Consider the following 23,070-nt stretch of genomic DNA (forward strand, 5'->3'; position numbering starts at 1 on the left):
TGTCCTGTGGACAGTTTCCACCGCGTTAAGTGGAAAGGCTGCTTATTTAACTTTCGCCCAACTGCAACCTGAGGCAAAGTGGTCCTGATTTTGAGGAGACACTGACAGGTAAAGGAGACAAGTACAAGTGGAAGAGAAACTATAATAAACTCCAAGTGTCAATCTCTAAGGCACGAGGATGTTTTCATGCAACAAAGTCTGGGGAAAAACAAACGTCGGTCAGTTTGTGGAAAGTGGTCAGAAACAAAAAAACAGCAAAGCCAAACATGCCACAGACGCAGCTTTTACTCAGATCTTATGTGTCATTTTGCACTTTGCGTGTTGCAAGATAGAATTAGTCTTTACTCACGTTTGTCTAGATGCACACAAAATAAAAAAACACACACACACACACACACACACACATAGAATGCAGCTGCTCAGGTTATGAGTACTTTCTCCCCAACACAGGCGAACTCACAGGCCTTCGAGATCATTTCCAGCCTATTATGTCACTGTTTTCTGAAAGAACCTGCAACTCCCAAACACAGACAAGTTGAAAACTGAAAAACGTCCATCTGTCCTACCTGTGCATTCATGCTGTAGACCCTTGCCGTAGTATCCTTTCTCACAGATGCAGTCATACTGTCCCGTGTGTGTGCCGCACTTGCAGCTTGCCATCAGGTCGCAGCAATCCCTGCCTGCTTCACACAGAGAGGAGCAGCGTGACAGGTCCTCCTGGATGTAGCTTCCTGTCGGGAGGTCTGTGGGTGGAAAACAAACATGGGGAAATTACATTACCTGGCAATCAGACAATTTACTTTAAGCATTGAGCTAATTGGAGCAATGTGGCTCCACGTTTGACTTTACTTTTGAGGTTATTGTTGGCAGGGTCGCTGGGGAGACTTGAAGACAGAGCGTGAGAGACGACGGGGCCTGAGCTGATAGTGTGGTGTGTGTTGGCTTTTATTCTGCCTCATGTCCTTGCACTGTCTCACTGATCTGTACTGATGCACCTACTGTCTGGAATTTCAGAAGCTCTGTGTGAACATGCATGTGCAGCCTGCAAGTGTGTGATTTACAGCTTTCTACACACCCTGTGTCATACTTGGTGATATTTGTGATATTTTAGGTAATATTTTACGTTTTAAAGCCATGAATGACTCCCTCTTTTCACCAAATTTGGGGAAGTCCCCCTCAAGTGTGGGAAAAGTGTCCAGACTGTACAGAAGTGAGGCCTAATGGCTGTTGGCAGTACATAACAGAAAAGATCATGTGAAATGTACGTTGTCAGATTCCATTTAAAATATTATCTGCTTCCTTTTAAGTAAACACTGAATTTTAACAGGGTCAAAACCTTCATTTAAGAAATACTGCGACGGGTCAAATGGTGACGATGGGGGCGGCAAGGCTTCAAAGGCAAAATGAGTGGCCGTAGTACCTAAGACTTTAATTTACCAAAACATACAGTAGGACTTGATGTGACTCTACCTTGTGCAGCCAAAATGTGTGAATGGGAAAGGGGTGAGATCTGATATGTGAAGTGAGATCACAGATGTTTCTCTAAACTGAGTTTACATAACCTCCGGAAGACTCTCTTTAAGACATTTAACATTCACAGAACAACAGATCAGCGTCAGTAGTCCTCATCGGTTCTTCCTACCTTCATGCAGTGCACGACGAGCCAGAGCCTCAAACTCCGCAAAGTTGTGCACCAGGTAGCAGTGCTGGTCTTTAGGCTGCGAGGCCATGTCGTGGAGCTCCCTGATGTTACCCTGCCAGATGCCCAGAGTGAAGATCTCAACGCCGTGTTCCCTCAGAGCTGCCGCCACAGGCCGAGGGTCTCCGCCGTTCGAGTAGCCGTCAGTGATCAGAAAAATGACCTTGGTGGCATTAGCGCGAGAGTGACGCAGGATTTGCTGTTGGAGAGAAAAATATAAAACTCATTAAGTGGAGAAGTAACTCGAGAAAAGGAAAATGGACTTTTAATAGACACTGCACCCCCAAAAAAACAAGAAGATTAAGGTGACAAGTGTCAGAAATGTGCCTTAGTTAACGTAGTCATGCTGTTCTTGTAGTTATTGTAAAGCTCAACCATTCAAATACACACATCCCACACATGGCTCTGCCTGCCAGCACGCTACCAACATAGCTCCAGCTTTAGTGACATGACTAAATTGAATAACGAAGAACGTCACACACAACCACTAAAAACAGCCCTCAATTCTAGGGTTCCTCAAAACCCTACATCAGCAAGACAGGCAACGAGGGCAGAATGGGGAGGAGGGACCAAAAAAAAAAAAGGGAGAAAGCTCTACAATTGTAGTTATTTCTCTTACAGACTACAGACTGCTTGCCAGTGGTCTAAAACCACCAGAGAACACTGGGCAAAGTAGACCGGGCTGCTGTGTCCGCCCCAGACACCGGCTATAGTTCCCAAACTAACTTTAGCCACCGTTTACAATCCACCACATACAATTAGACAGGACATTAAAGTCAGAGAAACATATCTTTATTTTCTCTGGAGTAAAGAAAAAAAAAATAACAGGACCGTCTGCTAGCTTTGCTGAGGAGGCCAAGCTGAAAGTGTCTGGGTTTGTTGCGAGCGTGTTTTAAATGAGGTTAAGAGGGTATGTGGATAAAAACCAGCGAACAATGGATGAAAAGAAAAAGAAGCAGGAGCAATAAGGTGGAGAGAAAATGAGCCAAGATGAAGTCAGTAAGACAGATATCCACTTACGTACTCACTGAAAGCCAGAAAGGTCATGGGTATATTGTAAAGAAAACTGGGAGGAAACAAAGGATATGTGTTAGGAAGAGGTGGATGATTTTTTCTGTAGTCTGAGTTATACATGAGAGAATGTAAAATACGAGAGGTGAAGAAAGAGGAGACATGCGAGGGTGTGACCGCCGAGGGAGGGAAACAGCAGGAGAGAAAGCTCTGGTCTTTATTGTCTAATTGGCTGAACTTCAAGCGGCTCTGGCAGGAGCGACGTAATTACAGAGCCCGTGAAGCGAGGGAGTGAAGGAGGAAAAGGAGGATGGAGAGAGAATAGAGGAGAGAGAGAGCATTGGTCTCTCTGATCCTCAAAGCTTCAGGCTGCCTGCTGCTCTGGTTCCCAGCCTGGGGAGGTTCGCTGAGCTCTCTCCCAGCTGTCAGTGCACCCCATCAGGCCGCCACCCTCCCTGGTCCTCCTCGGTTCCTACCAGCTGTCGGCATACTGATGTTTGTGTCCAAGTTATAACATTTAAGGTCTTTTCATGCCAAAGCTCAATAACAGTGGCTGGATCTCTGTGTGCATACATGCTGGTATGCTTAGCTGTCTCCTCTTTATGTGTAAATGTTCGTTTATTAGGCGTCTGCTCAAAGCGCTGCTGGGTCACAGTGGTTTCGGCTTCAGCCATGAGCCAGTGGCTGGTGTTAGCAACTGTGGAGATGCCACCAAACGGAGCATACGCATGCATACCCACTAATGACAGCCTTCTAGATAGTCTCCACATACTTTAGGTCAGAGTATTAACATAAAGGCAACCACAGGAGCCAGTGTGTGGGAAGGGGATGCCCTTTACAGTAACTCTCTGCACCTTTTCATTCAAGGCGTCCAGTTCAGAGAGCAGCAGATAACGATGCAGCCAGAGCATTTACCAAACGAAAACAATCACACAAGCTGCCAACAGTGACGACATCCGTGTGTATACCATTATGTCCAATATGCACAGGATTGGCAATCAAAGAAGAAAACCAAGGTGGATAAAAACTCTTAGGTGATTGATAATATAATCATAATAAATATTGTCTAAATTTCAGTTGATTTTGCTCATTAAAACATATTTTCTCTGATCATTACTGCACAAAAATGAAGGGATTCTGTAAGAACAGAGGGATAAATAAAAAGTGGAATTTAAACCTCAAAGGTTAACAGACGTGTGTGAGACTCAGCCAACACGCTATAAAAGTTATGGCAACTGCAAGTCATTTATTCTCTTATATCAATCCTAAAAATGTTAATCCTACTTAAACCACGTAAAAAGCTGCATAAAACAATGGAGTGAGAGCATTTTGGTTAAAGTCTGAACTGTGTCATGTCTAAAAATAAAAAGTCATTTGCAACAGCCGCATTCAAGCAATTGTTTTTTTTTTTTTTTACTCCAGAAATACTCTTAAACCCAACTCATTCAAATTGACTGGGAGGGATTAACAAAGTGTCACGTAACTTATTTAAATCCCATATTTTTCAGTTTCCCACACTCTCATCTCGTAGCATACAAACACCTTGAACAGCTGTATGTCAGCTCGAGGCCTCTCCAAGTTGTACATCCCATGCATTTTTTCAATTACACACTTGGCAGACTCCCTCAATGCCGGCGTCGGTCCAGAGAAGAGATAATAAGCCAGCAGCAATGGGACAGTTTAAGTGTGTCTGGTGCGGAGCTGATGATATCGATCAAAGCAGCGGTGATAGCATGGGGACCAGCGGGGCTTGAGGGATTAGCGGTAAGAGCAGCGAACCTATCTCCGCTCCAACACGCCTCAAACTTTGGCGAGAGGCAAGAAAGAGAGTGAGAGAGATGACAATCCATATGTGGAGCCGGGGGCTTTTTTAATTTTTAAATTCAGTAGATTCACATTCACACACCAACAGTATAGTAAAACAAAGAGATACAGATGTAGATCGATATTCAAAGTACAAAAACTCAGATTTTTTTCAGACAGTTTACATATTTGCCTTTTAGATCACAAACTACCTTTATTGTTTTTTGAGAAAGTGATAATGAAATTTATAACATTCAGAATTTACCAAATCTGGTCATTTGACTAACTTGGAATCAGACATCCCATGTGCACAACACCCGTCTCATTTTCCAACCCACTGATGAACCACCAATTTGAATAAACCATATAAATAAAACCTTCAGTCCAATGGTGAAAATGTGAATCCTAATTCTACCAGACTCAACATTTCCAAACAGATGCTTGTATGATTCTAACTTCAAAAGCAGGCACCTCGCTGCATTTGGCAACAGGGACTAGGAAACCTTTCCACACCTTGAGGGGCCTAACGATGGTGCCAAGGCACCCCAGCTGTTAATCAAAGGCTTATATATGCATGGCAGCTATTCTGAATGCTAAATGAGGACACCCCCCACACTGCTGGCCTCCAGTCAGCCCCTCCTGTGACTTTGATCAGAGCCTGAACCCACCTGGCTTTGAGCACAGCTGGTTCACGATTTGTTTCTTTCTCTAAGTGCAGCAGTGCGAACACCATTGAGAAAAGCAATGAAAAAAGGGATGGAAAGACACATAAAGTTAACAGAAGTACCTGAGTCAAATGTGTAATGTTTTTTTTTTTTAAAATACTGGCTGCCAAGTGCTTTTCCTTAATTTGGTTCATGTACAGTGCAACACGTATATGCATCCGTCTCTGACATATCTGTAGGAGATCGAGACCCAAATATCAATTGAATTAAAAACTGGTTCAGGTGCCTGAGGTACGACGCATGTAAATGCAAATAAAGTAACAAGAACAGTTTACAGCACTATGAAACAGTACAACTACACAATACACCTTAAACTGAATGATTAACAGGGTACATGTCTATCCGTTACTGCCTAATATGATTTTTCACCTCCCTGAGATCCACCTACCAGAAATAAAAACAAAGACTTTATCTGCAGTCATTCCACAGCGGATGAAAAATGCAACCCAACTGCATCCGTTCGGAAAGCTCCCCCCCATCGGTCGGAAGTGAGAGTGCTTGTTTTTACAGACTATCTGCTCTTGGCTTGGGCGATAACAATAACAACAACAACTCTGCAGGGGCCCAAAAGAGCAACGTGCACACACGTACACACAATTACAGACACTAGACTCAACTTTGGTACTGTTGAGCAACATCTCAGGGACACATACTTTGGATGTTTGAGATAAACTAGGTCAATTGCAAAGATACGTCCTGGTTTCCTGGTCAAATCAGTGAAAAGCCACGATCCTTTGTGCCACAAACATGTTTTTGTTCCCCACATATTGAATGCCTCACAGGAATCAAATCGTGCATGTTTTGTGATTAACTAATATGATTCTGAAGTTTCTTAACTTTTAATTGTGGAATCCTGAAATGTTTTGATGTGAGGGCACATGTAAAGCACATGTATCTGCTTTTTCTGGTTGTGTTGCTGAACATTTGCCTCCAGGCTCTGATTCCATTTGCTAAGTGCTTCACATATATTGTTTCATGTCACACTATCTGTATTTCACTAACTTCATTTCACAAAACTTTCACATGATCTTTCAGAGGGTGGCCACGGATTGCACAAGGGCCACCCAGGATGCTAAGGGTCATACAGGGGGCTTTGCATGTTGCAGCATATGTATAGAAAATCATATATTCTTTACACTAAACATTACTTCAGGTCAGTAAATTAAGTTTTTGGGTTGATTTCCTACCTGTGAACCTGAGTCAGTTTCTGTCCATGACAGTGTGGTATGTTAATTAACCTGCAGAGACTTGAAACTTTTCTCAGATACAGCTGGCAAGGCACCTCATAAATCAAAGTCATATCTTTTTGGCAATGTTAGGTTACCATCACCTGCTAAAAAAAAGTCTTTCTTGAATGCTGGTGCATTCAAAGAACGCTCCAACACCCATGATTTAGAACGTGCCTTTCAGAGGTAATGCTGAAAAACCACACCTGTATTTCTTTGTTTTTAAAAATATTTTACAAGACAATTCTCAGATGTTTTAAAACGACCCATGCTCAAACGGAAGCTAATATAATTTAAGAAAAAATAAATACCCATTGACCCATTTAACTCTTCCTCTGCCATCCTACAGAAACTTTGATGTATAGGTATCTGTATACTTCGAGAAAAATAGATGCAAAAAGAAGCACAATATTTTAAGAAAGATCACTCATCAATCATTGTGCTTAAAGTAGAGGTTTTGAAAACCACAGAGGACATTTTTGAAGTTACACCAAGACTACGTAGATAATTGTTAACCTGTCTGGGGTGTTGTTGGCAAAATGTTGGGGATGGAAAACTATTCCTAGAACAGGAGAGCCATTACAGGAAAATGCTCCCCATTTGGCAACCACTGACTTACTTACCACTACCTAATGATTTTAAAGTCTTCACTAAAGTCTGCATGTGTAATGTGTATTTGTAAGCAGGTCCAAATTGAACCCACTTTGACTGAGTGGCGCTATGGCATCCAGAGGGTTGGAAAAGAGAGTGCGGACAGTCAGTTAATTGCCAGGCACGGTAGGCTGGACGGCTGTGTGTGTTAGCTTGACGGTTTCTGTCACAACACCATTCATCAAACTCAACAACTCAACCAGGAGCGACGACAGAGGGAGATACACAGAGAGAAAGAGAAGCTAATTCCACAATGTGATGCCAAGGGGAAAGGCCATCTTGGCTGGCAAATGAGAAACTCGTTCAATTATCCCCCCACCGGCCTCTGCGTTGTGCTGGTGAAACAAAGCGCTGAGAGAAACACTTTAGGCACTGACCGTGCTCCAATCGGACACGGCATTCTGGGTAATTGGACAGGGAAAGCTGGTTTGATTGAGTGGGAGGAAGAATAACAAGAGCAGTTACGGTCCGAGTGCCAGTTGGACGATGCTGGACTCTGCATGGCTTGGCAACCTGCCTCATGACATGTATGTTGGTTATTCGTATCTATTATAAGCTGTTTTCTGTGTTGATGTGTTTGACATTTTCAATATTTAAATGGAATGCTTTGTGTCTGTCAATATGACTGTGTATGGGACAGTATGGATTTACTTTACTAGCATTTTGAATGTTGTCCAATTAAATGTAGACTCACATGTTCTGCACTATGTGATATCCTATGACTGGCCCGAATCAAAACACCGAAACCTGATTCATTTTCGAAGACTTCCTGCCACTGAGCTGTGTTGTCGCTCTGCTGAAAATTATCTACACATGACATAAAAAGCTATATTCAACAGAATTACGTTGAAGAACGGAAGACATGCCAACAGTTATGTAATATTTCTGACTTTCGTGAGATCATTACCTCACTGCCCGAGCACAGGGACGCCACAGCATCATCTCTGAGGCTGAGCTCTGATTTTGAAATAAACAAAGGCAACAGTGCGGTGAAGTGTTCCAGACTCCAGACTGGCGTGTTGAAAGTGCTTATACGTAGGGAACGATTTGGGGACTGTCGCCGGCTTAAAGCGTCCATGAAAACGTATCCCATCTTGTCCAGACTTAGCTCAGACCACAGTGCACAGACCGACGCAGCATTTTCCTTTGTTATGTTGACTGTTGTTGCTGTAGTTGCATTTCTTCCTCATGTTCCTCTCGCTCTGTCCTCCCCTTCTTTCTTCTCCTGAGGGGTTTGTTTGTCTTGGCACCAGCTGGAGGTGGAGATTTCCTCTAATAGAGCAGGGAATTGGAGAGACGTCGGTGTTTGTAGTACAGATTAATGGAGAGGTTTCAACTTATTGATTCTCCTGTTTATTCTGGACTCGGCCCTTGTTGGTAGGAGAAATTACATTAGACGTCATAACATCAAGAGGAACCACAGGCTGGGAAGTCATATGAGGAGGAGGACACATTTTAGGGTGGTATTGCTTGAAGATCATATGGACTTGGCCTGAATTTCCTTGGGTTTCGACAAAAGCTCTAAACCTCACCGTAAATCAGGAGAAGTTTGGAGCACAAGATGATGTTGCAAATACTTGTTTTCCCTAAAAACTCACTAAAATACCAATACAAATATTCTGTTGCTGGGAAACACCTGTGTTTAGTGTTTGGATACCCTGATTGAAACTGATTATATTTGTATGCCTTTGTGTTCTTTGTATTCTCCGCTGAAAATTGGCTGGGGGTTTCGGGTGATCGGTATCAGGGGACGGGTTTCTTGCCAGCACACGGCATTTCAGACATGAACTGATTAAAGCTGAGTTGAGCGCATATTTTGTCTCTATATTTGGGCAACTACTTAAAACAGGGTTTCTTGCTGAGGCTGAAAACACAACTAATAGTTCCAGAAACTGAAATCTTGCACAATTTGACCTGGGACAAAAAAAAAAGAAGCAAACAAACAAAGAAAACAGGATGTTGGCTTATTTGTGGGTTCACATTCATGTACCAATTACCTCCTTATAGTCATTCACCCCAACAGAGACATACAGACAGTCAGACAAACACATATATACACACACACACTCACCAAAGAAAACAAGCCAACGGAATCTGGCACTCTCAAACTCTAACCTCAACATAGCAAGTGGTTTACTAATAGACCTACACGCCTTAGCCCATAAAAACATGTTATTTAGTTTGCCACTACTGGCTCTTTGAAATAGTTTTGGTTTCTTCAGGTGCCAATGTATGACGCCTTTGGTAAATCCTAATCTCAAGATGCCAAAACAAATCCATATGCTTCAAGAACTTGAGTGATTTGTGTCTTAATTACAAAGCTGTGGACTTTATCCGGCTTTGTGAGGATGGAGCAGCATTTCAAAGGTACCTGCGATTGATTTTTCATAATAAGATGAAAAGTTCGATTACACTCATGAAACTTTGTTTATTCCTATATCAAAAGCTCATGCTTGTGCTAAATGATACATCAATGTGTCAGATATCAACAGCCGGTTTTAGCTTATGAATACTGAAGCACAGAAATATTACAGATTTTGTTCTTGTTACTCAGCCTGACCACCAGAGAGCACTGACAAGTTTAGTTTTCCGCTGCTAAATGTCCAGATCTGTATAGATATGTCAATTATTAGAGCTCAGAGTCTAAGGTGGGATATTCTAATGTTCTTCAATACAGTGTCTTTTCAGAGCTTAGAAGAAGTTTCATCCAAACAGCCATGGTTAAAAGAACCACGGCTTCAGCAGCTCGGTGGCCCAGTGGAAACATTTTTTCCAGTGAGATCAAAAAACCTGTTTTCAGCATATACATAGTTGATCGTGGCAGCTGAACACAGGCCACCAAAGCTGCTGACAGTCAGTTCCTGTCCTTGCTGGGTCCTCCCTGACCTTTCACCTTGCCGGCGGAGTATTATTCATCAAAGCCTCCTCACCACTCGTTTGTGAATCGCACATTTCACTCCGCGCCTCTCCACTTCAACACTCTCACTGACCCCACCGCCTCAACTCTCATGTATTGCCTTCACACACACACACACACACAGTCTCAGCAGCACCTATCAATTGCTGAGCAGTATTTTAAGTGAGAGGGAATCTGTGTGTTGTAGGTGTGTGTGTGTGCATTTGTGCGTGAATCCACACTCAATGGAAAGAACAGAGTGTGAGTTTAAGTGAGTGAGCATGATGTGCGTAGGAAAGTGTGTGTTCACGACCATGTGTGTAAAGCTACCAAAGAAACACACCAATAAAACACACTATGGAAAGTGTCAGGTGGGCGGCAGTGATGGTGATCACCTGATCATACGAAGAAGAAAATGCATCACTGGCCTTTTTCACAGCAGACAGCGTGACGTGTTAGCAGGAAGGGCACAGGTGTCATTAACTGCCTTAGTTACATTCCCGTTAGCAGTGCCACTCCCTGGCTCATTGTACTTAGTTTACCTCAACGGTACACATGTCAACATTAATGTTACTTCAGTGTTATCATTTACATCTGTGCTTTTTCTTGCTATGACAAGTCAATATGTCTGCTGGGGAACCAAGTGGAGGTCTTCAGTCCAGGCTGGGTCCAGATATCTGTCACTACTGACTGGTTAAGGCAACGTGAGCCAAAACTGACACTGCATCATGCACAACATCTTAATTTATTCAACGGCTGAGTGTTTGTCGTTGGGTGTAAATCAATAAAAGAAAAAGTTGACCAAGCATTAAAATGTTTCGTAACAATAACTACTTCATGTGTGTGTGCGTGTGCTATTCATGTTTGCGCAATGGGAGCTGAAGTGGTGAAATCCGCCCCATAAGCTCCTGTAGGCTCAACGCTTTGTACTGTACATCTGATTTTTTATGACGGGCTTACTCCTCCTCTCTGCAGTCATTAAATTAAAAGCCTCTTCGCTGGGGAACAATTAAGTGCATGGGTTAAAGACAAAAAAATGACACAGTGATGGATGTTTAAGGCCGACACGGAGAAATCTGAAGTTACATTTGTTTCCGTCGAGGGGGTTTACTGACATCTGTGTTTTACAGAGCCGGGAAGTGTAACGATTGCCCTCTCCGGTCTCCTTTGCTTAGCTCATTCTAATGCCCCATTTTTCAAAAAGGAGGGTAATTTTGACTTCAGCCTTGCAAGCAGCAAGTGAATAATTTCTTTTGGGCCTGGTTTGAAAGACAAAGCGGTGTGTGGTAATTTCCACTCTGGCAAAGTGATGCATGTAACAGGAAAACGGGAGAACAGGAATAAGAAACACCTCTTGAAAGTGTAACGAGACCTTTGTGTGACATCTTAATGAAATTAAATCAGTCACTTGCCGCCCTTAATGTCATTGGCTTTTGCTATTTTCTCTTCCTTTCTTTGTGCATTTTCATACATCCAACGACGACGTAGATCTCGCTTTCGCAAGTACAGTGAAGACACGAAAAGATGTCAGGGACTAACGCTAATAAGTATCCACAACCGCAGAGCCACAGTTATTTTCCCCTAAGAATTTGGCTGAGTGATGGTCCCGGTGAAGGTCTGTAGTGTGGTTAAAGTGATGGTTCTGGGTGTGTTTTCCATCTTCAGGCATACAAACAAAACTATTGTTGAGCACAGAACAGGAACAGGGGGCATTAAAAATCAAAAGTATCCCTTGCAAGCATGAGAAGGGACAAGTTTCAGCGACCTATCCACACTGTACTGTATACAGTTTTTAGTCACTGTTAGACTAACATGTTAGCTAACACTGAGATTGATCCATTCAGTTGTGAGGAGGAAATAAAAATAGATAACTGGCCTTGGATCAGTAAAGCCCTGATTTCAAGCATCACAATTGAAACCTGGACAGACAAAGTGAGAACGATGCCCAAATAAATGCTCATAAACTTGCTTAAGCACACATGCATTTCTCACACACACACACACACACACACACACACACACACACACACACACACACACACACACACACACACACACACACACACACACACACACACACACACAGACAAACACACACACACACATTCCCTGTTGTTTCCACTGGCCTCAATCACCTCATTTTCATTCTCTAATTCTTTCTCTAACTGGAGTCGCTGGTTTTGGCGAGAGCAAAGCCCAGTTATTTGACCGCAGCAGCTTTAGCCCGAGGCCAAGTGGGACACACTCCGCAGCGTCCAAACCGGCCCATGCTGTATACACTGCTGAAAAACGCCGGAGCAGACCCTCGAGGCAGGAAAATAAGGCGTGACGCAGAGAGGGAAGACAAACTGGAAACAGACAGAAATAAAAGTGGGAGACAGATGGACAGATCACCTGGAGCTTTGGAAGACAGTGAAAAACAGGCCGTGTGCTTCAGACAACAGTCACAAAGACAGCGACTACAAACTCAGCAGCTTTTGCAGGAGCCAGATACTTTATCAGCAATAACTACTGTAATTTACAACCTTTCAACAAAGTCTAGAACAACCGAACAAAGACTGATTTGGGGCTATTTTCACTTTACAATTCCAAACAGACAGCAGAGCTGTCTAAAAGCTGTCAAGCTGTCTAAGAGTTGAACACACACACACTCGGCAGACACGCTACACGTGCACTTATTCCAACAAAGTCAGATTCAGAACCTCTCCATCCATTTAAGCTCCTTCAGGATCTACCCGACATGCACCAGTTCGTATCAGTGAGGGTTTTTCAACACTTAATTACACGAGCCACCAACCGAAGACAGACTGAAATTAGCAAATTTAAAAAATGGTATTGTGTTAGACTGAATCGGACCATGTTGCTTTCTGAACCTGTCTCCCTAACATTTCAACACTAGGACTTTTCTCAGCAATGAGGCGGGGGCGAAACCTAAGCTTTGGTTTTTTGGAATCTGAGTTGGACTCCTTCTTCATGTTTAATGTCTCATTGTGTTATTCCTGAAGGGGGAAAGACCACTGATCTTCTAAAGAAAGATCTAAAGTAGATGAGGAAGGATAAAGCAGATCTGCTCAGGTCTTACATCGCCAAGTCTGTGGCTGCTGTAGTGAATACAGATGGGACCAGGATGCTTGGAGAGCTGTTGCAGGAAACCAGTGACCTTGGATTGGGCTTAAAAAAAACTCTGTGTTCTGGTGAATTGAAGGGTTTTGTTCCCAATGAGATATCTAGCATTTGGAAAATCTATTAGAAAAAAAGGTTCAGGCCAAAAAGACTGAAACAAATGGTTTTGCTGTTTTTGAGATTGTAAATCAGGAACTGCCAGACTTAGGTTCTCGGCTGACAAAATGGAACATTCACAGACAAAATAATTTGCCAGTTGAAGAACTTTCTAATTACTTCAGTAAGTGACAGGCGGTGTCTAACTGCAGCATGCCCAGCAGCTGGGACCATTTCAAAAACATCTCTGTGAGGATCCACTGCCCAGTTTTCTGACAGGTTGCACATATTTGCGCCACGTTCGGCCTCTTATGCGCCGTTCTGCACTATAGTGAGCGGCAGACGCACTCGCTGCCATGACCGCTGAACTCAGCTGAACTCTCAGTGTGCATATTTTTGCTCTAACTGGCCATCTGTCAACACTTCCCCAGAGATATGTGACAGTCAGAGAATTTAAAAGGGCGGTAGGTTATCAATGCACGGTGACAGCGAATGGAGGGATGAGCCGAAACACACCTTTGTAAATAAATTCACTTCAAAAGAACGGTGCCAAACATGTAAACGATCTGATGATCTGACAGGTCAGAATATATTTGTGAAGCACTCGCAGTTTCAATGTATCACAGAAAACAGAAATGCTGATTTAGGGAATAAAATGATTTCATAAATCACAACTTTGGCTTGGATTTGGTCCTCGGGAGGCTTTCACAGAACAGAGGGACAATTTAATAGATGACTCTTGTTTTTACTCTCAGTTTATTTCTGTTTTCTTCTCTGCTTTTCTCTCTCTCTGTCAAGATCTATTTTTATCGTAACTCCTCCTTTGCTGATTCCTTATTTCACGTTTTTCTCACACAGAAATAATTTCTTTCTTTTCTCCAATTTTTTAAATTAATTTTCTGCATTTAACACAGGCTGTCTGAGCTTGTGTTAGATAACGGTGAATGAGGAGGCCTCGGGGTCTTCTGTACGTTCAGAGGTCGGAGAGTAGGCCCCTGTTTCTGGAAAATATTCAGTATCCGTTTCAGAGAGGAGGGCAGGGGTGAGCACAGTGTTACGAGTGAAGGAACAGGAGGTTCAGGCTGCCGTTAAGTAACAAAAGCAAATATTGTCCGTACAATTAGACAAAGCGCAGTATCTATACACAACCAGTGCCTCAGAAAATACTGAAAGACAGCAATGGATACAGTAATAAAAGGAAGGCGGGGTGAATTAATATATGAAAGAGTCCTCCTAACAAGCTACCAAAGGTATCACTGATGTTAAATTAAAATACTAAGATCCCTAGATCACAGTAAATTTCATTTAACAAAAAAAAAATGTCAAGGAAATGTTGAAATATAATTTGAAAGCCCACAGTTGCTTCTCCTCTGAACAGAAAACAAAGGATTCTGTGAGAAAAATGCTCCAAAGCATATTTGAGGTTGATGGACAAAGTTAGAAAAGAGGAGAACGGAGAATATTTCTGTCAAAATGATTCAGTATGAAGAGGCCCAGAGGAGCAGAGCCCGAGACTAATGCATTTCTTCCTCCTAAACCCAAAACATACACACACACTACAGCACACACAGTCATGTTGAGTCTATTGTGTCGATCACCATGACTCTGTCTGAAGAACTTTCCAAACACACCCTGAGCGTTAGTGCCAGGTAAGCACCCAGTAAATTGTGTGTGTGTGTTTAAGGAGTGGTCGTGCACTTTTTCAAAGCAGCTCTTTCTCAAAGTGAAATATTATTATCTGATTTCAGGGCATTACAGTGAAGGACATTAAGGGCCAATGTTGAAGTCAAGAGTCACATTAAAGATATCTGCTTACAACAAAAATTACATTTGAAACATCTATGTTTTTAAAAACTGACAGAAAAAAAACATATCTCAGGTAGCAGTGGTTTTCCAAAACCAACACACTGTGTAATGCCCTCTGAATAACTTTTCAGATATTCAGTGAATATAAAAATAAAACTTAGATGCACGAGAAGTCCAAGAGCCAAATGGACTAATGAGAGTCAGAAATAGAAGAATCGAGTGCACACCTGTTTTAGCCCTGCTTCTGATCTCGCTCACTGGTTTCCAGTCTGGTGGTTGACTGTGAGCTAAATCTGAAGTGTCATACGATGATTAATGGGAAAGGGAAGAATGGAAAACATATATTACAACAACATAAACTTTAAAGTCCAGATTAATTAGTAATGGTAGTGACCCACATCCCACTGCAGAAATTTTAAATCTGGTGTCCAGTGTCTGTGGACGTTCCTGTCTGGCCTCAGTCTTATCAGGGCATTTCTGGCTGGTGGGCGAAGCGGCTGGTTTGCACCATCCTGCTGTCTCACCCATCCCTACCACAGACCCTCTGATACTGAGGAGGACGAGGAGGCAAAGGGGTCTGAATGGAGGGGAGAAGCAGACGCACTGAGGGGGAGGAAATGATTAAGGGTGAGATGGCGGGAAGTGGCAGTTGCACAGACAGGAAACAGAGTCTTTTCTTATCATCTTATCATGACTGGGTCCAGCCTTGGGGACCAGATCAAAGAGATGCACCTTGCTTTCATTTGTAGCAGAGGGCCCTCGTTTGCATCGGCTCTTTCACTGAAATTGCAGCCATTTGCTTTGTCCTCTCTGCTCTCTCCTCTTACACTGAGAGTTCAGCTCGAATTTTAAAATTTGCCCTGTGACTCAGCCAGGAGGATTAAAAAAAAAAAAAAAAAAAAAAAACGCTTCAGTGAGCAAATATGTTTTCTAGAAATGAAAAGGCCCCTGAAAATCACCCAGCTGTAGACTGAATTTTCCAGTGTTCAGGTGATGGATGGTGTTCATTTCCCACCTCAATTTGCTGCACTCTACATCTCATTACTGGTTATTCAGAATTTCAGGCAAAGGCTCAGACTCCCAAGCATTAATATCAAGTGCATGTGTGTGTGTGTGTGTGCTTCAGACAGGCCCAGAATGTACAGGATCTCCACAGTTCATCTCCACAGGCCAAATATATATAAGCAACTTACACAAGCCTCATTTAATCTAATAGACAATGTTTTGAAAAACAATACTGCATATTTTGGCTGTAATGCGTCAGAGCTGACGACGATGATATTTCCCTGCCTGAGAGACTGCTGGGGAGGTCTGCGGCTCCGGAGGAGAGCGCGATGGAAAGGCACTGAAACGGGAGAAATGGGAAAAAAATAGCGCTGCCCCACTGGAATGAGACGGGGGGAGCCTCACAAACCCAGCCCACGATATTTGTTCCACTTACTGTGGTCTGGAAAAGCTCAAAAAACAAAGGCATGATCTCACGCAGAGTCGTGTGATTGACAGGTGATCACCTTCTATGAAACATCTACTTGGACTACATTCTTCATTTTGCATCTGCAATGACTGTTTAAAAGCAGTGTAATGTTTGGGAGCCATCAAGACACGGTTTGAATTCATAATGAAAACTAATCAGCTCCAAGTTTCCTGATGGGTCCAGCTTCCATAATATTGGACTGGTGGATGTTTGCAGGACTAAAATCCAGTAGAGTTTGCATGATTTGGGTTTACTTTACACACTGCACACATACAGTATGTCTATAACTGCAAGCACACACATTTTCATGCACACACACTCCAGTTTACAGGCTATAGTATGACCTCTCAGACGTATATATGATGACAGCCATGTAAAGACATGCAGCTGCTACATAAACTCTGTCTGTGGGTGAGTGTGTGTGTGTGTGTGTGTGTGTGTGTGTGAATAATGAGCACGAATGTGTGATTTCCCGGTGAGCTGGGCACATTAGGAGTCACTGGAACTTTTCACTAAGGAAGCAGAGGAAAATGACCCACCTGCCAGTCCAACTTATACAGATTTCAGTCCCAGAAACACACTGACTGGCTGAGCAGAAAGCTCCTTTTATTAAGTGGCTCCTTTTAACGCTGGTAAACTACTCCAGTATCTGTTCTGACCCAGATTCAGGCAAGGCAGCACACCACCAACCAACAGTCAGGTAAAAACATTACCATGAATAGCCACCAGTAAGAGCCACATTTCTTCTCTCAGTTCCTCAATCCAGGGCTTTTTCCCCTCTCTTTCCTCATCTTTTTCCCCCTCATTCTTCCATCTTTCTCCCACTCCTTTTCTTTCATCATCTCTCTTCACACGCTGCCCATCTGTCTGTGCCTTATGCAACTGTGAAGGCAGACTGACACGGTGCGGCCGCCAAGTCCAGTTTAGTGCTCAGTGTTTCTTTGCCAGAGCCGGGCCTGCCTGCAGAGAGCAAGCGGGGGTTTTGTCTGGCAACGCATGGCAACCCAGAGGCAAATCGTCAGGATGGAGACAAACGATGGGACAAAAAAAAAAAAAAAGTGATGGTGGGGATTTTCAACTGGCTGTTACAGACAGTCATTTCTCTGCCTGTATTTTAATGGCTGTCACTCGTATCCAAAGCAAGTCATAATAAAGGCAACAATGGAAAAAAACGTAATTCCTAGATCAACAAGATTACTAGCAACCAACAGAATAAAATGAAAGGCTCTGAGCCATGCTGTCCTGAAGATATTTGGCCATGTAAAAGGCAAATGCATGGAAAATAAATAAAATGAGAGCTAAAAAGAACAGGAAAATGGATGGACTTTTTCAGAGTAGTTAAATAGAGGGGGGGTTATGAGTGAAGTACTTCTGTCTCAGGTACAGTACCACAGTTATTCCTCATGGGCCTGAAAACGACTGAAAGTCTTCAATCAGCTCCTTTGTGTGACGGTCGGGAAAAGCACTGGAAAACTACAGGGTGAGTGAAGTCAGCAGTTGCCAGGTTATCACGTCCGACGCGAGCTTGAGGAGACACAGACCCACGAAACAGGGCGCTGTGAATCATCATGACAGAGAGCTGTACTCTTTATAAACTCATAGTCCATGACATTTACCCTTCATCTACATTATTTCACACACGGACACAGAATGATGGGCTGGTTTATATCAGTACAGCAGAGAGAGAGAGAGGGACTGGATGTCAGACCTCAGAACCTGTTGATTGCTGAAATATATCCGCAGAAATTAATATTAATCTGTTAGGTTTTAAAAGTTGGCAGTGAACGCTCTGTTAGAGTCTTAGTCTTGTTAATTCATCCATTAATCAAATACTGTCTTATCTAAATCAGATAATCAAATAACTTTTGTATTCCAGTTCTTATCATTAATTGCATCTGCTTATAACAAAAGTGTTTATACCTGATTCAATCTGACACAATGGAAAGCAGAGCAAAAAGATGTGATATCGTTTAAAAATGGACATAGTGCCGCAAATTTTCAGGCAGTCTCTCCAGGAACATTCTCACAGTGCTGCACTCAGTTGTTCACACGAAAGCTGACACAAATAATTGCATAAGAAATAAAAGAAGAGAACTAGAGAGAGAAATTGAATCCTTGGTTCCTTTCTCCCCTCCGCACAGCTGACCAATCACTGCGTGAAGTGGGTGTGAATGTCAGATCATCGGTTTCAGAAAGTTACATAAACGGTCGGACACAGATCCCCCTCATTCAGCGTCGGAAAGGTTTGAGAGGAGGGGGTTTCCGAAGCTATGTGACCATCCAACAAGTTCGGAAGGAGCATGACGCTCGCTTTCGAGTGAGGCCACTTTTGCCTTTAGATGTGGTCAGATCACACAACCTAGCTTCTTGAAGCCCGTGATAACATAAGAGAGAGCTAGGGAACGGCAGAGTGACTTATTTGTGTAAGACAGATTGAATTTGTGTATATTAGTTTAACACTAAGTTCAATATTTGCCTAAACTAAGTGAGAAAGTCTTGAATCAGAAACCTGGAACCTGCATACATTGATGCTTTAAACCAACTGCATGATGCATTAGGTGAAAAGAGAGACAGCAGACAGACAGCAGAGAGACAGAGAGAGACAGAGATGAAGGGGGCTGGAGGAGAGCCCTGTCTCTACATGCACGGCTGGTGGAAAAATGTCTCTCTTAATGGATTCCAGCTTTCTACAGCACTTAGAACAGCCAAGACCAGCCAAGGGAATAAAATATGGCATCATTATTATTATACTGCAATTTTCAATTATCTTCTCTCTCTCTTAGTCTCACTGTCTTGCTTTCTGTCTAACACACACACACACAACAAATTTTCCCTTGAGACACGAGATGGATAGATGGGAGCACAAACGAGAGCATGTGCAGGGGCAAAAGCACAAAATCACTAATTACATGCACTCGCGCACTTCGACGAAATTCCCAGTTCAGCGCACACTGAGACAGTCGCCCTACAGTTCAGTCAGTACACGATGACAGGCGGATATGCTCCTTGTGGATTAGTGTTAGCAGACCCATCCTTTATATGGCTAATGGAAAGAGATGACAAACACTCCTTTTTCTGTCTTTCCAGTCAGATTCAGACGGATGATAAAAAAAAAAGGCAATAAATCACAGACGGCCTGTTCTCTCTCTCTTTTTTTTTTTTTTTTTTAATATAACATAACTTCCTTGAACATGCAAAGACACAGTAAAAGTCAAACTGAATCTATCAGGTGTGGGGTGGCTTGTGGAGTACCAGTTGATGTGCTGCGTCTGTATCTGCTCGGATCATCTATCTTTCCAAAAAAACAAAAAAGTCTCAGCTCTGTGTAGGCTGCACGTAGCTCTCTTATTACTCACACATCACTCAAGTCGGCCTATGGACTCTGACCATGCAGATGCCATGCTGCAAAGAAATACAGGAACATTTGTTTGCTATTATGCATTAATATCAGAGTGAAAATCTTTCATTTTAATCAGATGTTTAACCAATAAAGGGTCTGAGCAGCAGCCCTGTCATCTTTGGATGGCTTAGACTGCTACATCACTTGATAAATCACCCAAAACATTCTGAGTGTTTGTGAATAATGATAAGGCACTAAAGTTCCCCCCGAAAGCCTTTTCTTGGTATTGTTGTGGTCTTTAGCAGCTGGGACACAGCCAGCAGTCTCCTTATCAGCACTTAACTAAGGAGGGCGAGCTGAAAATCTGTCCTGAGGGCAGAAGCTTTCAGCTCTAAGCCGGAGTCGTCGGTCCAAGACTATTAGCTTTACACAGGCATGAAGTGGAGGGTAAATCTGCCAAAAGTCAGCTTACCTACGTTTTTGTCTGAAAAAACTAGGCTGATGTGGTGCATTCATGGAACATTAGAACACATCAAAGTGACCTACACTCGCGGAGCACTTTATTAGGAACACCTGTACACCTGCTTATTTAAATCGATACATAAAATCAAGCAGATGTAGGTCACGGTCTTCAGTTAATGTTCTCATCAAACATCAGGATGAGGAAATAAATGTGAATCAGTGACCTGATGATGATCACTGATTGGATGTAGTCATCACTGACTTTAAGCAGAGGATGCTGCAGCACTCACCGAGGAGCTGAGCTATGCGGACAGCTATTAGCTCTGTTTTCATGTGGGTCCGCATTTGAGTCAATGAAGCTTCTGGCATCCAGTCATAACATCTACTTTGCCTATCTGTCACCCTGTCTTGATTTTAGTCATGTCTCCTTTCATCCAAGGGCAAAATAACAGAAATAACTTAATAACAGGCTGCAGCATTTCCTAACAGGTTTGCAGACCTCGGATCTGAGGCATGAGCTGAGGTGTGTGTGTGTGTTTACACAGGACCAGCCCCTATACCACCAACACAGCTTTTACAGCTGGGCTGTTTGGACTTGACGGATGAACTGTGCCATATGTCCTGGGTGTGTGTGTGTGTGTGTGTGTGTGTGTGTGTGTGTGTGTGTGTGTGTGTGTGTGTGTGTGTGTGTGTGTGCACGCGGCTGGGTGTCAGGCAGCTCAAATCAACAAACCATAAACAAACTAACATTTTGACCCCTTGTAACCTCACATAACCCCCCAAATCCCCGTATCTACAACAGATACAGCCTAGCAACCTGCAATGCTTCTGTTTTAGAGCCATAAATGTCTGGAGTGATGAAAACAGACAAAGGGAGTATTAGACCAAACCTTATCAGGAACACTGAAGCAATTCATATTCACCCACAAAGCTGCTGCCCCCCTTCATGTACACCTACAAAAAAAAATCCTTGACTTGATTTATGTGTCTCTTGCTTACTGTTCCAATTTGTGTGTGAATGTCTGCACATGTATGTGCTCACTCTTCATGGTATTTTTATCTCTGGAAACTCCTTGACAATTAGCCGGCAAGCGTCTTCCCCTCTCTATCTGCTGGCGTGTAATTTAGAGGAAGCAGCAGCAGCAGCAGCAGCAAGGCCATGCAGGGCCTCATTAACATCAACTTTACTGAGCCACAATCACTCCCTGGAAACACAGCGGGCTGCAGAGTAACTGGCACACACACATACAGACACTGTGCAGTCACACACGTGGCAGCGGTAAGAAATAAACACATATATGCACGTTTAGGAACACAGACTGACAGATATGCTTCACTGGCATCAACATTAGAGCCACTTTCACTTTATCTTTGGGTCTGACTCACCGCTGCCCTCTGGAAGGCTCCCTTCGTGTAGGTGCCTCCTCCTCTGTAGTTGATGGCCGGGATCTCCTGGTTGAACAGGGAACACTTGTGCTGGTGGGACTTGGGCGCTGAGATGTGGTCCACCCTCGTCACTACGTGGGTCTTGGATGAGAAGGTGACCAACGCCACCCGTGTGTCCTCCGGCGCGACAGGAAAGTCGGACAGCATCTTGCGTACGAATCTCAGCTCGCTCAGGAAGTTGTTGGCCCCCACGCTGGACGACTCGTCCACCAGGAAGACCAGGTCCAAGCAGGAGCTTTTCTCACGCAGCTCGCGGACATTGCGCTTGAAAGCCTGGCCGAGACGCTCCACTTTGCTCTCAGCGCTCTCTGACAGGTTGCCGGCTGCAGAGGAGGAGGTCAGGGGTGACATTTGCCTGGACCGGCGGGACTGCAGCTGGGGTTGGGATTGTTGGGAGGATGGCCAGGCTGTGGTCCATACATCCAGGATGCACAGGACTAGAAGACAAGAAGTCCATGATGGTGTTAAAGAGTACCTTTGAGAAAACATAGTGACAGCACAACACCTGCACTGAAGAAGGACTTTGTTAAAAAAAGAAAAAAAGAAAATGTTGATCCTCTTCTCAAGAGTAATTCAATGAAAATAGGAGTCTTATGCCTGCATCCATAGCAGGCAGCAACAGTCCTGTGCAAAGTTCCTCAAAAGCATTGCTGGATGAAGAGGAGGATTCCTCTCCTTTCATTCAAAATGTGCCTCTGTTCATCTGCTTCTTTCCTCTCCAGTGGAAGAAAACTACAGTCTCCTCTGGAAAAATGTTTAGGTTTGCTCACAAGGTATCTGCCTGCCTGCCTCTTCTACAAAAATAAATCTATACAGTGTATCTGGCTTTTCTCTTTGCTCTGTAAGTGTAAATATATTGTGTAAAGCTTGTTAAGAATCTGTAAAAATCAATATGTCCTCTCTGCTCTTTCTCCTTCTGCTTGCCTCTTCTGTCAGTCAAGCTTTTAGTTTGTGCATCAAATCCAAAACCCCCCAAAGCCTCTTCTGTCCTCTTCAGTCCCTGTGTGCTGCCCCTCAGGCTCCTGCTTGCCTATGTGACGCTCCTGCCTGCACCGTCAGCCAAGCTCCGAATGCTTGTTCCCCTCTTCTCCCCAAATCATTTTAAAAAAACACACAGAGGAGGAGGAGGGAGGAAAAAAGTTGGGAGACAGAGAGAGGCTGAGGGGAAAAAAGGGGGCCGTCCAGTCGTGGCCGTGAAGTCATTTTTTTCCCCCTTCATCTCTCCTCCTCCTTTTCTATCACCTCCCCCTCTCTCCCTATCTCCTTCTGTGCCTCTCACCCTCCCCCTAGACCCCCCTCTTCTCCCTCTCTC

General features: G+C 43.4%; 1 protein-coding gene across 1 annotated transcript in view; it reads right to left on the reverse strand.

The window, feature by feature from the left end:
- The window catches only part of svep1 (sushi, von Willebrand factor type A, EGF and pentraxin domain containing 1), a 73,687-nt gene extending 50,880 nt beyond the window's left edge, over positions 1–22,807 (reverse strand). Inside the window, exons 1-3 of the mRNA XM_041030778.1 lie at positions 21,699–22,807; positions 1,643–1,898; positions 567–743 (exon numbers count right to left, since the gene is read on the reverse strand). Of these exons, the coding sequence (XP_040886712.1) occupies positions 567–743; positions 1,643–1,898; positions 21,699–22,247 (982 nt within the window). The 5' untranslated portion in view covers positions 22,248–22,807. The remainder of the gene's footprint in view (positions 1–566; positions 744–1,642; positions 1,899–21,698) is intronic.
- Positions 22,808–23,070: the final 263 nt, after the last annotated feature.

Source organism: Toxotes jaculatrix, chromosome 23 (assembly GCF_017976425.1).
Source record: "Toxotes jaculatrix isolate fToxJac2 chromosome 23, fToxJac2.pri, whole genome shotgun sequence".
Classification (NCBI taxonomy): Eukaryota; Metazoa; Chordata; class Actinopteri; family Toxotidae; genus Toxotes; species Toxotes jaculatrix.